This window comes from Culex pipiens, chromosome 2 (genome assembly GCF_016801865.2).
Source record: "Culex pipiens pallens isolate TS chromosome 2, TS_CPP_V2, whole genome shotgun sequence".
NCBI classification, from domain to species: Eukaryota; Metazoa; Arthropoda; class Insecta; order Diptera; family Culicidae; genus Culex; species Culex pipiens.
Window position 1 is genome coordinate 168,623,730 of NC_068938.1, and position 17,338 is coordinate 168,641,067.

Here is a 17,338-nt window from a genome sequence, read left to right on the forward strand (position 1 = left end):
TGGGAGAGATAACAGTGAAAGGAACTGATTGCTGAAGTGTACGCCCTTGGGTTTGAGATATCACAGTGTTGTTGTAAACAGGTGACGAAATGGGAGAAGATGGGGAGTCTTTGGTGGCGAAATTTTTGAAGTCATTCAATAAAAAGAAGTCATTCATAAAGCATCTCTGATTAATGGGAACACATCAACCGGGAAAATTTATATCTTTTTCTTAAACTTTGCGAATCCAGAAAAAAATAAAAATTAAAAAAAAACCAATATTTAAACAATTCATATAAATAATCATACAATTCAAAAAATCCTAGCATTGTCAAAAATACTTATGCAAATAACGGGGGCCACTGCTTGTTGTTCCTTTTCATTAGAATTTTTGCAAATTTTTGCCATATTTGGACGCGTTTAAATTATTTTTGACTCTTCTATAAACTATAGCTAGAAGCGAAACAAGCTACTTTTTTAGGTGTGATGGTTTTGGTAGAGGCTGATTTTTTACGACCCAACTAATTTACCAAAAAATTGTTATCATTATAATTTGATAGTTTTACAAAATATTTTATCACATTTTTTATGTTTTTAATTTCCAATAAAGTATCAAATTTTACATTTTAATGGAGCTTGGTGAACATTTGTAAAAATACACACTAATTTGTGCGGCTCAGTTTTAATGCTGTGGATAGCAATTTAATGTTGGATTATTTTTGGTTTTAAACACATAAAAAAGTTGTTGTAAATGTATGCTTCAACTCAAAATGTTAGTTTCAAAAAATCGATTATTTGATTGTACATTTGAAAAAAACCATTGATATTTATTTTTTCATTAATTTTTGTTGTTGGGTTGGAAATAGCATAAAATTGAAAATAATAATTGTGTCGAATAAGAAAAAAATATTTTAAGCCATTGCAAATATATTTCAACATTCAAACAACCCCCTTCCCTTTAATACTCTAGTAACATTTTTAAACTTACAGGTTTTATCATGGTTCTGAAAACCCTCATACGGCCTAAATAGGTTTTTATGGCCTACTTAAAACCTAAAATGTCACTAGGGTATTGTTCCCCTCGCCCCCCTTCAAAATCGTTTCAAAAATCGAGGGGCAAAAAAAATGTTTTCAAAAAACTTCAAAATTTTAAAGGAAATAGAAGTCTACTTAACTGAAAACAAAGAGAAATGCATTGTCCTGCATTTAAAATCATATTTAGCGTGTCTGAGATCGATCAAAAATATTTTCAATTTTTGTGAAATTCCAATGTACAGCAGCACAAAAAGTTTTATTTCCGGCGAATAAAAAAATGTCATTTTTGGTCGAAATAAGAATATTTTATTTTCTCAATGTTTTATATACTAAACTTGTTATATTCTGAACTCAAACGTACAGGTTTTATGTGAAATTGCTGTAACTTACAGAAAGTCAATAGTTTGGAAGATTTGGTCTGATTCAAAGAACTCATCTGATCAAATATACCCTTATCAGCCAAACATAGTTGATTGGCTTTCAACTCATGTTTAATTTCATTGTTTTGGGATAAATTGAGAGGGATATCTGAGATAAAAAAAAGGAATCAAGTCTTTCCACTCTCCCCTACATGTGTTTATTTTAATCATAACATTATTGAAAAGTATATCTTTTCGATACAAGTGCTGAAGTATAACTATTCTACCCTTGTATCGACAATTTTTACGCTATGGATTTGCTTGGGCTTCTGCTTAAATGTTTATGTGAGTCAAAATTCAACTTAAAAACATATTTCAAAAATTCAATATGTTAGAACTTTTCCAATGGTTCGTTTCGCTCCAAAACGTAAAAAAATGTGTTAAGATGTTCAAATAAACTTTACTAAATAATGGAACGTAGGAAACTAATCTTTTCCAATATTTCAGTTATTTTTATTTATTAATATCTGTGGCATTTTCGGATGAATGGTGAATGATAGTGCAACACGATGTTTGTTTTGTGCAATTAAGGCAATTTATTTACTTCCGCTTGTGTCAATCACGCAAAATCCAGATAACACAGATCTGTGTAAAAAAATTACACAGATTGTTGTTCAGTTCTAGCTTTCATAATCTGAGTAATTTTTCTACACAGATCTGTGTAAAAAAATACACAGATTTTTGAAAAGCCGTTCTTTCAAATCTGTGTAAAAAACAGTTGTCATTTTTTATCAGGCGCCATTAAAGTTCTTCGTGAAGCTGGTAAGTTTTATTTCTCTAATTGAGTTATTTCTTTATTTAAAATTAGTTTTCTATTTCAGACTTTGGCCATCTTCCAAACTTTAACCAGTACCTAATGAAATGATTGTTTGTGGAACCTGGTAAGAATGTTTCTAGAAACTCTGAATACCTAACCTAACCTTGATTTTTCTTTCTTAGTTTCCGGAATATTCCTGTTGGTAAAAGTAAAAGTGGCCACAGGTTCCGGAAGCCAGCTTGGGTGGCACTTTACGACGTCATCCTCGCCGTCATTGTTATGTTGTTTTCGTCGCTATCGGGAGAAGCCAACTCTAGCCCAAAAATTACGGTAATCGACAGTCACAAAACGGGCAAAAGTGCATCAAATGTGGCCAAAAATATTTTGTTAGTATATTTATTAGGTCAATAAACGAGAATAAATGATGTTTTATTTTTAAAATCTATCGAAAATCGTGTTTTAATTATAAAAACGGCAAAAAAACCAGGTACGATAAAAATTACCCAGATCTGTGTAAAATTTTACACAGATTGATGGTTGAAAAATTACACAGATTTGACAGACAACGGCTGAACACAGATCTGTGTACAAGGCTTTTACACAGATTCTGTGTATTCCAGGTTTTGGGCGATCTGTGTCAAATTTTACACAGATCTGTGTTATCTGGATTTTGCGTGATGGTTTTGTAAATCACTATACAACACTTGCATATAATTTGGTGAACGAGCTTAATTGTGCTTTGCGCTAGTGTAGATCTATCTGTGTTATTTTCTTATCGTGCTAAAATTTTAAGATTGCTTGTTCTCAAAATATAAAATAAATATCAAATTAATCCTAATCCTAACGATGAATTTAGTTATCTATCCTTGCTGCATGCCGAACAATGAGAGCCTTGTCGCTAACCTTAAACCTAAACTAAACATTTTGGGCTGTTCTCAAACTTATACTAATTAGGATGCTGTGTAAAAATGTAAAACTATTGCAAAAATAGGAAATTTTTCTCATTAACTAATTCACATGTTTAAAAACGAATATCAAACGGACAACCCTATCAAGACCAATATTTGGCCGCAGCCAGGCTGTTGTTGCTGTAAGCCTGCTGCATCTGGTGATATTCGACCGGTCCTCCGGATGGGCCCGTCGAGGGACAACTGTTGCCGAGACCACCCCCGTAGCCACCTCCTTGGCCCGGATGGGGCGGATAGGACTGACTCCAGGACGATTCCTGGGGAGTGGCGGCAATGCCTGAAGCAGCAACGGCGGCCGCAGCCACCGCAGCCGAACTCAGCTTGGTCGCGTAGCTGTCGGCGGACAGGCCGGAACCGATGCCACCGCCACCTCCGTGGGCCGCCGTCGGGCTCAGCTTGACCGAGGAGGAGGAGCTTTCGTGGGCCGGTTTCAGGTTGTACTCTTCGTTCATCATTTTGGCGTACTCGGCGGGGATGTAATCTGGAAGAGGGTTGAGGAGGGTAAGCAATGTTAGAAGTAGATCAAAAAGTTGCTTTGAATCTCTTACCTTGACTATTCTGGTGGAATCCCATGGCGGCTGCTGCCGCCGCCGAGTTCGGTCCAAAGTTTTGCCCGGTCGGGCCAAAGTGCCCCGGATGGTGATAGCCGGCGGACGAGAACGACCCCGCGCCGTAGTCATAGTTTGCCGCCGCAGCTGCCATCTGGTACGAGTCCTGGGCCGCGGCCGCCGCCGCCGACACTCCCGGATGATACTGGCTCATCGGAATCGACTGGAGCGAACCCAGCGGAGCGGACATCTGCGAACCGGCGTGCTTCCGCAGGCGAGCCCTCCGATTGCTGAACCACACCTGGATGCGGGCCTCGGTCAGGTTTGTGTTGGAGGCCAGCTCCTCGCGGGTGTACACATCCGGATACTGGGTCCGCTGGAAGGCCTTCTCCAGCGCTTCGAGCTGCTCGCCGGAGAAGGTGGTCCGCGAGCGGCGCTGTTTCCGCTTCAGCTGGATCCCCGGCTCGGATTCGATGTCACTCGAGTCGGAACCGCGACCTACATCAAACCAAAAATGAGAGGAAAAAAATCATGAGAAAACGTCGTCACGCGTGGAAAATCGCCATCTGTGCTGTAGATGCGTGCTTTAATTGTGACTTGATTTAGCATGAAATTAGTTTAGACAGACTTGTTTTTTTCCCTTCCCAATCTCAAGTCTCACATTTCGAAAATTTAAAGTGTCCCCAAAGTATAGTGAATGCAAGGCCGAGTGCAAGGCTTAAATTTAATTTTCCGCTTGATTGAGTGGAAATCGATTGGAAAAGTTTCAGTAAAAGAACAACCAAGTCAGTAGCAGCAGCAGCATAATTGTTCGGTTGTGGTCGTGAAAGCGAAAGTTTTTAAACTGTCGCATAAAGTTGACGCACGCTGGTGTTATTTCACATGATAAATTTACGTAATGCAATGCAAATGAATTTCAATGGTCAATATTTTACATCAAATTGTTTGAACTAAGCAGGAGCCAACGAACTATACCGCGATGAACGTTAATCGCCTGCAGGTATGCAAGCAAGTGCCTACCTTGAAAATAACCTAGAATGGAAACTTGGATGTAATGTTGCATGCAAGTTCCACAGAGAAACACAAAAAAATCTTATTTGAATTCATGAGACGAAGAAATGTTCTCATATGCTTGGCAGGATAAGGAGTTGGTCCTAATTCCATCCAATTGGTAAATTTTCAATGTTCAAAAAAATATCATTGCAAGACTATTGATGGAAACTTATCCGAAGCCTAGGTTATCCGAAGTTTCGATTATCCGAAGTTTCGATTATCCGAAGGTTTGAAGGTTCAGATAATCGAATCATGAACAAAAAAAAAAACGATTTTTTTATTTTCTTATAAATTACCTTTCTTTTTTCTTATAAAGACAACGAATAAAGTTTTTTTTTCGTGATTCGATTATCCGAAATTAGTTCAAGGCCGGAAAATCTGTATGTTTTGGAGGAATTTGCTGATCGGAGGAATTTTCTGATCGATTTGGTATCTTCGGAAAAATTGTAGGCATTGATAAAAAAAAATAAAATAAGGCAAAGAAATTTTTGATTTCAGGTTTTAAAATCAACCATCTTTTGCAAATATCATTTACTAAAAATCTGTATTTTTATATTTGTGAAATTTTGATTTGTTTAAGTGAACAAAAAATTGGCAAGTTTTTAAGCCATAGAGAAGGTTGGACCGAAATGTTGCCGCTAAGTTATGTTTTTTTTGAGAAAAATATTAATCTTCTCATTGAAAAGTGCCGGCGACAAAATTGGGCGAAAAGTTCACCGCCCGGAGATCGCGAGTTGGCGCGAGCGAATGAACACCGCGAAAAAAGATTCGGGGGTGCATTGGGGTTAAATGATCATTTCGTCATTCGGTTTAATTTAAAAATAATTATTTTTTCGTAAATATCGCTACTTTGATGCGATGTAATTCATTTTTACAGTAAATTAGGCATTGTTACATCAAATTTGACCTTTCAAACGCACTAGAATGGCCAAATTTTAAAACATCAATGTTTGCCAATTTGACCGTTTTACCCCCAATTCCCCTTGTAGAACAAAAGAAAAGTTCATCCGCGGTCTGTCAGCAGCGCGCTGTTTTGTTTGCTGGATCAACATTTGGAAATGTCGAACGTTGAAGGAAATCGCTCAAAAAATGGAAATTAACCGATTTCAAATGTTATGGCCGCAAATGAAAGGTAAGGGTGGCTAATTTTTTATTCCGATCTGTAAAACTAGTTCTGGCGAGGGTTCTGGGCACTGCGGCAATAGATTTTACCGGCGGGTTGCTTCCGTTTGCATTTGATTTGAGGAGAAGGTTTTTCAATCCACCAGGGGCTTATTCGGGGGCAACAGTTTCGGTAATCCGGAACTTCCGGTAAGTTTCATATTTGCAGTGTTTAGCATGAAAAACAAACTTAGACCAATCTTTCAAGTGTGCGCTCTTTTTGAGGAGGGGCGCAAACCGAAGAAGAGCGCAACTCGGGGGAGCGTTATTTCGGGGTTTGAGCGCAAATCGAAGGAGCGTTATTGCAGGGTTTTGGCGTAAAATGGGATTTTATTTTTAAATTTTATTTACAATTAAACGAAACATTTATATAAAGGGGTCATCCACAAAACACTGATAATGGACCATCCTCAAATCTGGGTATCCAAGAACTCCCGGATGTCATGGCCTAGATACCCAAGTAACATTTTTTTCCAGGAGTTCTACAAGAGCTCTTCAAGATAGCTACAGCATAGCAGTTTGGACTTCTTCAGGAGTTTGGAAGAGTACTTGAAAAGAGTTTTATCCTACCGCGGTCCAAACTGCTATGCTGTAGCTATCTTGAAGAGCTCTTGTAGAACTCCTGGAAAAAAATGTTACTTGGGTAGCTACCTGATCAACGGAGGTCTATATGGGTGAATTAACCATCGGTATAGCTTCAGATAGTTTTAGTGAACCACGATGGATACCCTTCGCCATGTTGGATTATTATGGGTCCTCCAGGAACTCCCGGGAGTTATGACCTGATGATTTACCTGACTTCCGAGAGTTCCTGGGAAACCCATTACAATCCAGCATGGTGCAAAGTGTCCATCATGGTCCACTGAAGCTTCTTGAAGCGATACCGATGGTTGATATACCCATATAGTTTCGCGTTGATCAGGTAGATCATCAGGTCATCACTTCCTGGAATTCTTGGATGATCGATAACAACGTACCCCAGAGTATCTATCGTTGTTCACTGAAGCTACCTGAAGCCACACCGATGATCAATTCACCCATATAGACAATAGGGTCCTAAAGCCCTTTGTCAATTGTTATGTTCAACGGTAAAAAACAGATTAAAACCCATTTTTGATCATTCATCATTAGGACAGGACAACATTTTTTTGATGAATCAACTAAGGTCCGCTTAGAACGAGCTGTGATTTTTTTTTTAAATTGATTTAAAATCGATTTTAAATCCTTCTCGGTCGTACAAAGTGTCATTGTACTCAGAAAAATAAGCGTTGTGAACAATAATATCACAAATGTAAGCTTCACCTTTGGGCCCAATTAAAACAGAAACATATCAAACGAAATATTTGAAACCAAACCTGCACAACAACAAACAAACAGAAAAATTAGGCGTTAATTTGGATTCAACAAAGTATTTAATTCCTTTCGTTATTGCAAATCGACTTTTGATTGCATTTTCAGATTTGTATGAAACCTTGTCCATTGATGTTTTTTTGACGTAGACTACGTCTTTGTCGAAGGTACTGGGGTGCCATTTCAAAAAACCCGGGCCGAAGGCCCTGGAATACTGCGTCATCCGTCAAACGCTTATATCTTCCTTCCCTCTAATCGAATCGACACGATTTATGTTCCATTCGATTCGAAAATTATTCAGCAATCTATATATATAAAAAATTTCGACGGTTTTGTTCGAACGCGCATCAGTTGAACACGGAAGGTCGTATCGGAGCGCTCTTTGCTGCGTTGGGTTCGTATAAGCCCAAGGAAGGTTTTTACGCTAATAAGTTGACACTTTGGCCACTCTGAGACCGATTCCGGAACACCTGCCGTTTGTATGGGAAAAGTTACGTAAAATCAAATTTTGATCACAGGAGGCTGAATAAGCAAAAAATCAAAAAACGTCAACAAACGAAAAAAGGGCAAGACGAAGTTTGCCGGGAAGAGCTTGTTTGCTATAAAACTTTCATTGTTGGCAAAATAGTTTTACTATTGAAACAATTGAATGTTTTAAAAAAAATTCAAAATGTAGAGATTTTGCAAGCAAAATGAGCGCTTCCCACTCACGGACGGGAATGTCAAGTACCTATTTTGAGGGGAAAATCATCCGAGCAACGCGACCGAGTGTCGGTCGCGAAAAAGGAGGGGAAGTAGCGGACCGAAATCATATATAAGAACGCGCGCTCAGCCCATTCTATAATTCACGTCTCAGACGTCGGACCGGCAGCAGCAGCAGCAGCAGCAGCAGGAAAGCTCAGCCCAGAGCAGCAGCAGCAGAAGAGAGAGGGACCAGAACTGCAAAAGAAGTGCGCATCGCCTTCTCGTCGTCACCGTCAGCCAGTTGCCTCTCGATGGCCGGACCGTTTGGATCGTCCCACCCGGGACGAGGCAGCAACAAGATGAGGCGCGCGCCTGCTGCCTTCTCGCCGAAAAGTTGCCTCTCGTGGGTCAAGCCGTGGTTGTGAAACTTCCAAATTCTAGTTGTTAAACTTCCCAACTCTTCGGAGTTGCCTCACTCCCCGTCCCTCGTCTTACCCACGGCGAGGCAGCGCAATGAATAATTACAATTAAATTTCAGGAAAAAAAATGGTTTTCGGGGGCGACGGATTGCACAGCTTTCTGAGGCTGCTCTCGCCCCCAACCCCTCTCCCTCCCCCTCATTATGCTACCAAACATTCATTCGGTTCGCGAAAAAAACGTTTTTCGTTCTTCTCCTTCCTTCCTCCATTCGATGTTGTCTAGTCAAAGATTTATCAACACATTCAAAGTATGTTTACATGGTAGCTGCGGTTTTGTTCGCATTAGATTTGCCATCTCTTTCTAGTAAAAGTCAATTTGAATCGTATTTAATTCCGTTTCAACAACCGGTACGTACACGGTCCGATTGAATTTACCGATCGCATTCACGATCTTATTCCGTTAATGTATTTCAAGCGTTTAGCTAATTCATCAAAATGAAGAAATGGAAAACTCTGTGTTCACATATCAAAACTTTACGTAGTCTACGCCATTCCGGTTATGTCTGTGACATAACTACTTTGACTTTTATGACCAAAATAGTTATTGTGCACTATTGCCTCATATTCTTCATACAAAATGGTGTCTGTCTATACACAAGTGCTGTGAATGTTTTCGCAAATCTGTATCTTGAGATAAGATTTTCTGAATACCAACCATTGGCAAAGTTTTAAGTTATGACCAGGTTTGAACAAAAAACTTTTTTTTGTCTAAAAAAGCTTATAGTTACAATGGTTAATACACCCATATAGACCCCCGTTGATTAGGTAGATCATCAGCATGGCTTTCTACCTAAGGTACTCGCGAGTGTGTAGTAGTGCGGTTGTCAAAATCGTTATCTCTGACTCTCTCACTCCACTGCCACTGACATTGTTTATGTTTTGCTTTTCCTGGCACGGTCCATTGTTCGTTTGTTATTGTTTTGGTTTTAGTGGCACGGAGTCATGCACTCACACTAATACAAAGCAGGATCGTGAGTACCTATGATGTACAGCCTTGGATCATCAGGTCATAACTCCCGGGAGTTCCTGGAGGACCCATAATAATCCAACAAGGCGAAAGGTATCCATCGTGGTTCACTGAAGCAAAATGAAGCTATACCGATGGTTAATTCACCCATATAGACCTCCGTTGATCTGGTTGATATCCAGGTCATAACATCAAGGAGTTCTTAGAAGACTTATAACAATCCAACGTACCCCAGTATGTCCATCGTTGTTCAATGAAGCTACGCTCAAACCCCGATGGTTTGACACCAACTGTTGTCAGACGAACGGGGTCACTTTTTAGTTTGACACCCCTTTTACACGGAGTTCACGCACACTACCAAACGTGTGTTTTGATAGTGTGCGTGAGCGCCGTGTAAAAAGTGACAGTTCGTCACTTTTTAGTTTGACTTTGTCCAACCAACGGGGTACAAACTAAAAAAGTGTCAAACGAAAAAGTGACCAACCATCGGGGGTTGAGTGTATACCGATGGTTAATTCACCCATATAGACCTCCGTTGATCAGGTAGCTATCTAGGCCATGACATCCGGGAGTTCTTGGATACCCAGATTTGAGGATGGTCCATTATCAGTGTTTTGTGGATGACCCCTTTATATAAATGTTTCGTTTAATTGTAAATAAAATTTAAAAATAAAATCCCATTTTACGCCAAAACCCTGCAATAACGCTCCTTCGATTTGCGCTCAAACCCCGAAATAACGCTCCCCCGAGTTGCGCTCTTCTTCGGTTTGCGCCCCTCCTCAAAAAGAGCGCACACTTGAAAGATTGGTCTAAGTTTGTTTTTCATGCTAAACACTGCAAATATGAAACTTACCGGAAGTTCCGGATTACCGAAACTGTTGCCCCCGAATAAGCCCCTGGTGGATTGAAAAACCTTCTCCTCAAATCAAATGCAAACGGAAGCAACCCGCCGGTAAAATCTATTGCCGCAGTGCCCAGAACCCTCGCCAGAACTAGTTTTACAGATCGGAATAAAAAATTAGCCACCCTTACCTTTCATTTGCGGCCATAACATTTGAAATCGGTTAATTTCCATTTTTTGAGCGATTTCCTTCAACGTTCGACATTTCCAAATGTTGATCCAGCAAACAAAACAGCGCGCTGCTGACAGACCGCGGATGAACTTTTCTTTTGTTCTACAAGGGGAATTGGGGGTAAAACGGTCAAATTGGCAAACATTGATGTTTTAAAATTTGGCCATTCTAGTGCGTTTGAAAGGTCAAATTTGATGTAACAATGCCTAATTTACTGTAAAAATGAATTACATCGCATCAAAGTAGCGATATTTACGAAAAAATAATTATTTTTAAATTAAACCGAATGACGAAATGATCATTTAACCCCAATGTACCCCCGAATCTTTTTTCGCGGTGTTCATTCGCTCGCGCCAACTCGCGATCTCCGGGCGGTGAACTTTTCGCCCAATTTTGTCGCCGGCACTTTTCAATGAGAAGATTAATATGTTTTTGAAAAAAAAAATAGAATTTTTACTCTTTTTTGACCTAAGCATTAAATGTAAAATCAAATTTGCAATAAAAAACAACATTCAAAAAAAGTGTTATAATTTTGTTAGAATTTATAGATTTTTTTAACTTTTCCAAATAAAAAAGTAACATTATTTAAAAAAAACCAAAAAACTGAATTTTTAATTTATATCTTACTTTTAGTGGTTATAACCACTAAAAGTTAAATATAAATCAAAAAATAAAAGTTCAAAAAAAATTCTCTAAATTTGTCTGAAAAAATTGAAGATTGGACCATTGTTTTGAGATACAGCTGGTAAAAGTTCAAATTTTCTGATTTTAAAAAAATACTTGGAAAAATTTATAATCTAGAAGACTAACATTTCAGAAGGGTCAAATATTCAATATTTTCATTCAAAAACTTGAAAATTTTAAGATTCGAGGATTTGCAGATTCGACACTTTGATGTGTGTGTGTGTGTGTGTGTGTGTGTGTGTGTGTGTGTGTGTGTGTGTGTGTGTGTGTGTGTGTGTGTGTGTGTGTGTGTGTGTGTGTGTGTGTGTGTGTGTGCAACCAACCAAACGGGACCACGTGGTCACTTCTTACAAATTGAGTTGTTTCTATGTATTTTTTTAGATCTACACTCTATACATGCAAATAACTCGCATAGGCATTTGGAAGGTGTTAGCTCTGCCGAGCTTCGGTGACCCATTTCTACGCTGGCTAGCCGAGCGCGAGGTACTTCAGCTTTATCGACAAGCCCCACCCTGAAGAACGTTTGCACCAATCGGGTTCAAACGTTATTTAGAACTTCCGAACCCTTGCCAAGTGGACAAGGACCCAGCGCGTATATAGTTTATAGTAACAGTATTCCTAATTCCAGTCATCGCTCACCAAGCCGTGATGGCCTAGTGGTTAGCATTTTTGCTTACCAATCCAAAGGACGGGGGATCGAACCCCGACTCGAGCGAGTTTGATTTTTCGTTCATGTTCAGAGTTTCAAGATTTATAATTCCAATACTTTCTCGTTGGGAGCAGATGGGAATCGAACCCAGGACAATTCGCTTACAAAGCGAACACCGTAACCAGTCAGTCACGGCCGCTCCCTTGCAGATTCGACACTTTGATTATTCGATATTCGATGATTTGAAAATTTGAAAAAAAACGAAGATTCGAAGATTAAAAAATTTGCAAATTCAAAAATTCAAAGATTCAAAGATTCAAAGATTCAAAGATTCAAAGATTCAAAGATTCAAAGATTCAAAGATTCAAAGATTCAAAGATTCAAAGATTCAAAGATTCAAAGATTCAAAGATTCAAAGATTCAAAGATTCAAAGATTCAAAGATTCAAAGATTCAAAGATTCAAAGATTCAAAGATTCAAAGATTCAAAGATTCAAAGATTCAAAGATTCAAAGATTCAAAGATTCAAAGATTCAAAGATTCAAAGATTCAAAGATTCAAAGATTCAAAGATTCAAAGATTCAAAGATTCAAAGATTCAAAGATTCAAAGATTCAAAGATTCAAAGATTCAAAGATTCAAAGATTCAAAGATTCAAAGATTCAAAGATTCAAAGATTCAAAGATTCAAAGATTCAAAGATTCAAAGATTCAAAGATTCAAAGATTCAAAGATTCAAAGATTCAAAGATTCAAAGATTCAAAGATTCAAAGATTCAAAGATTCAAAGATTCAAAGATTCGATAAAAATGCTTATATACGTTCATTACAAAAATTAAATTTTATTATTTTGACGATACTCCCAGAAACGAAAGTACTTTTGCCAATCCAAACAATGTAGGCAATTCCAGCCCAAAATCTGCGCGCCACAATCCTGAAAATCTCCCTCCAGCCGCAGATTCTTCGAAACCGTCCAATATTCTCGAAGCCGACGTCATAAATGTCAGAATCGATTTTCGGGGCTCCTTTTCCCGGGAAACCAACAATGTGTTCGCGAAGGATTTGTCAAAATCTTTACGAGCTGGTGATGTGGCAACAGCTCGACTCCAAGAGGTACTCCAATATGGTTGCGCGCCGTAAAAGTCGAGGCCCTGGGTCAACACAATTTGCCCCAGCGGGAATAAAGGGGGAGATTTCCGGAAGCAGGAAGCAGAAGAAGATTTTCTGTGCCTTCCTGAAAACCCAATTGGTGGTGATGTTGCCAAAGTTTACGATTTGTTTGACATAAATTGCTAATTTGTTGGTGTGAAGTTGCGACTCGACTCGCTTTGCGGGGCTGTTGCGTGGGAGTTTGCCCAACTACTTTTGGTAGGTGGACCCTGGGCCTGCGAGACGACCAACTTGTTCGACAAAGTGCCCTGCTTTATTGTCTGTGGGTTAATGAAGATGCGCTGCAGCCTCTCTGGTGGAGCTTTCAGTGTTTCTTCACCGCCTGCCTCCGCAACCAGACTTTGGAGGTTGCTCGTATTCTGGTTGAAAGTTTTTCTTCCAATTTTATTGCTCAACTTTTCTGCACCAATAAGAGAGGAAAATTTATGAGCTGGACACAATTTATTCTGTCGAGAAGAAGATAATACCCTGCGAGCAGACCGATGACAGACTGTAAAGTACTTCAAAGTAATTTGAGTAATTTTGTAATAATAAATGTTACTTAGTGATGGATTTTAAGAGTACCGTCAACTGGGACGAAGAATCTTCTTATTTTGAAACGCAGTAGAATGACAAGAAAATTAAAAAACAAAAAAAATATTATTTGAAGTTCGATTCCTGAACCAGATCACCCAAGTGAAAACCACCCAAAGATTCCGACCTACCCCATCGAAACCTGCGTTACGCCATCCGGGGTTTGTATTGTGACGACTTTCACTCCCAGCTCTTGATCCACTTAATTAAATTTCCATACACGCTCACGTTCAGAGTAGAACCAGAAAAAAAATCGAGAAAAATCCCACCCATTAATCATTTCCCGAAAAAGAACTCCGGTAAACGATTCATGTTTTGCCGCCCATTCGTAAGGACTTGTCGCGTTGTCGGCATGCCGTTTGAAAGCAGTCACTTTGATTCATTGACTTCTTTTTGAAGGAAAATAGAGCACCGAGGAATTTCAAAGGCCTCCGAAAGGGCCAACCACCCGGAAGGACGAATAATGTTGTACGACAAGCCTCTAATTGTTGTCACCCCAAAAAAGGCCAGGGTCGGCAGCTTTAAGGTTTTTAATTGTTGAGAAAATCTTCTTTTGGGTGGTTTTATGTAGAAAAGATGAAAATTGATTGCTGAAAAATTCAGAAAATTCATAATTTCAAAAGCTTTCCAACCCATGAAGCACTTCCTGCCGGATCGAGTGATTTGTTTTGCCATTCAGGTTGCACCATGCATCGTAGCTGTTCACATTTCCGTTTGCAACATGCTCCCATCGTCTCCATCGGAAAGTGCCACTTAACCGGGGTAAAGCTTTTTTCCCTCCCGCCCGTTCCGATCACCGGCTGTTCGGAAATACATCCATCCAACAATCTGCAGTACTCTTGGGCTGAAGTGAGTATACTCTCTGTGCACACACTCGTCGTCGTCGTCGATTTCCTCTCTTGTTTTCAATTCCTGTGTGGATTGTACACAAATGAAATTGGCACTGCAACTGAAACTGCAACTGCAGTAAAATTCGCAATCAGTGCAGTACAGAGGGTTCAAGTAGTTTTCCCTTTGGAAGGTGTATTGTAGGAAATACAGGCAATTTGAGTGATCGTGAAATTTGATAGTATTGATAATAAGTTTGCCACAATAATTTCATGATTTTTTTTTAATCTTCCTCATAACGCGAAAAAATTTCATTGGTTTTGCCATCCTCACTGAGGTAAGGCTATAATCCTGCTCTAAAAATGATTTTTTCACAGAAAGCTCGTAGACCCACATTCATGTATATTTGTCGACTCAGAATAGAAAACTGAACAAATATCTGTGGGTGTGTATAAACAAAATTCTCTATGAACCGATTATGGTCAAACCAATTGCATTCGATTCGGTTTAAGTTCACATACGTACCTATTGTTTTTTTTTTCTAAAGTTTCGAAAAGTTGTTCAAAAGTTATGTATAAAAATGTGATTTTGTTTATATCCGGATGTTAGATAAGTGACCGGAAATCGACTCAAATACCATCATGTTAGAACACCTTTCCAACAAGTCCAAAACATTGAAGATCTGGCAACAGTGTCTCAAGTTATGACCACTTGAAAGATATTTATGTACTTTTCTGAAGCCGGATCTCACTTAAATGTATTTAAACAATGTCCGGATCCATCATCCGACCCATCGTTGGTTAGGTAATCAAGAGACCTTTCCAACGAGTTTAAAACATTGAGAATCTGGCAACCCTGTCTCAAGTTATGGCCACTTAAGTGATATTTTTGTACTTTTTTATTGCGGATTTGAAGAAAAACTAGTTTAAATTTTTGTACAAACCAATCGAATCACCAATTGTTGGTAAAGAGTGAGGAAGGCACCAAACACATAGGTGGATTAAGTTTGTTTTCTTTAGTATTCATGTTGTACAACATTTTTTTGGATGAGCTCAAGTTTTTTTTAAAAATATAACGAAATCATATATTTTTTGGCAAGACATTCCAAGGAATAATTTTGAAACGGGGAGTTACAGCCTTTCCCATGTAAATTTGCTAAATAAAAAAAGGTCATTTCATTAGGACAATAAATTTCACTTGAATGTTATTTTTGTATTGAGTTACACACAAAAAGTTTAATTTCAAATTATTAAAATTGATTGGCAAACCATTAATTTATGAATACTTTTTTTAATATTATTATTTTTCAAAGATTTCTTCACTTCTGACATTTAATGTTATTTGAATCACTGTTTAATATTGTTAAGGTAGCAAAATATATTTTAGTGTTATGTAGTTGTAAAATTGATATTCAAAAAATCTAGTTGATCAATTCTCTTGCTTTCCTTAATTTTAAATACCGAAACATTTAAACATTGGAATTTAGAAATATTTTTTCATAACTGAACGAGGATAGACATATTTTCAATTCCATAAAAAGAAGAAAAAAATATTTAAAAAACAGCCACAAAATGGCTGTAGATCAAAAACGGTGCACTTTATCATAATTTCCAGCTCCATTTTGATAGCAAATTTAAATCAACATCTTTAAAAAATGTAAACATTTAAACGATAAAAAGTGTTTTTAAATGCATTTACCCTGGTTCAGTTGTTTTGAAATCATTAGTTAAAAAGGTAAAATATGACGAAAACAAAAAATTTAGCGAAAAAAACTTTTTGCGTTATTATACATTGAAATTTTTCAAAAATTCGAAAGCTTTTTAAATAAACCCAAACATCCTTAAAATGATTCTAAACGCAGAGCAATTCATTTTAAATTGATTTCAGACAATTGTATTTGAGTTTCTATTCAAATTTTGTTTTTTTTTTAAATTTTTTTTACCCTCGATTTTTTGAGCCAATTTTGAAGGGGGAAGGGGGGTGACCAAAACTTTCAAAAATATTCAATAAAACATTATGATTAGTACTTTTCAGAAAAAAGCACACGTGAAAAAATCCCATATTAGCATAGCATATTAGAATTTGCCATACAGAAAAGCTGTGAAAATATCGGAAAATATATATCATGGGAAACGATTTGGAGAACGGATATGGCGTCGTTGGCGTAGTTTTAGGTTGTTATTAGGACTACCAGAAAAAAATGACACTCGGAAATAAAAAAAATAAAAATAAAAGTTATTTATCTTTTTAAAATGTCAGTCGTGATTTCAAAACTCCGAAAATATTTTTTTTGAACTGTTGAGAAAATTTTGTACATTTAGTTGTCTTAATATTTTAGACAGTTGAAATCAGAATAAATTAAAAAAAAACCATCGATTTCAAAATAGGGAAATTCTCCGCCAACACACACAGCAGTTGCCCCGACCCCTCTTCAATTTGCGTGAAACTTTGTCCTAAGGGGTAACTTTTGTCCCTGATCACGAATCCGAGGTCCATTTTTTGATATCTCGTGACGGAGGGGCGGTACGACCCCTTCCATTTTTGAACATGCGAAAAAAGAGGTGTTTTTCAATAATTTGCAGCCTGAAACGGTGATGAGATAGAAATTTGGTGTCAAAAGGACTATTATGTAAAATTAGACGCCCGATTTGATGGCGTACTCAGAATTCCGAAAAAAACGTATTTTCATCGAAAAAAACACTAAAAGAGTTTTTAAAATTCTCCCATTTTCCGTTACTCGACTGTAAAGATTTTTGGAACATGTCATTTTATGGGAAATTTAATTTACTTTTCGAATCTACATTGACCCAGAAGGGTCATTTTTTCATTTAGAACAAAATTTTTCATTTTTAAATTTCGTGTTTTTTCTAACTTTGCAGGGTTATTTTTTAGAGTGTAACAATGTTCTACAAAGTTGGAGAGCAGACAATTACAAAAATTTTGATATATAGACATAAGGGGTTTG

The 17,338-nt window shown here is 37.9% G+C and overlaps 1 protein-coding gene and 1 long non-coding RNA gene across 3 annotated transcripts in view; one reads left to right on the forward strand and one right to left on the reverse strand.

Moving 5' to 3' along the window:
• The first annotated feature begins 1,330 nt into the window (after positions 1-1,330).
• On the forward strand, positions 1,331-2,539 carry LOC120417250 (uncharacterized). The gene is made up of 2 exons (XR_005605442.2): positions 1,331-2,314; positions 2,373-2,539. It is a non-coding gene; the product is annotated as an uncharacterized LOC120417250 (long non-coding RNA).
• The window catches only part of LOC120417248 (protein gooseberry-neuro), an 82,993-nt gene continuing 68,129 nt past the window's right edge, over positions 2,475-17,338 (reverse strand). For both annotated transcript variants that reach the window (XM_039579206.2, XM_039579207.2), the window contains 2 exons: positions 3,707-4,204; positions 2,475-3,639 (listed from right to left, as the gene is read on the reverse strand). In XM_039579206.2, the coding sequence (XP_039435140.1) occupies positions 3,242-3,639; positions 3,707-4,204 (896 nt within the window). In that variant the 3' untranslated portion in view covers positions 2,475-3,241. The remainder of the gene's footprint in view (positions 3,640-3,706; positions 4,205-17,338) is intronic.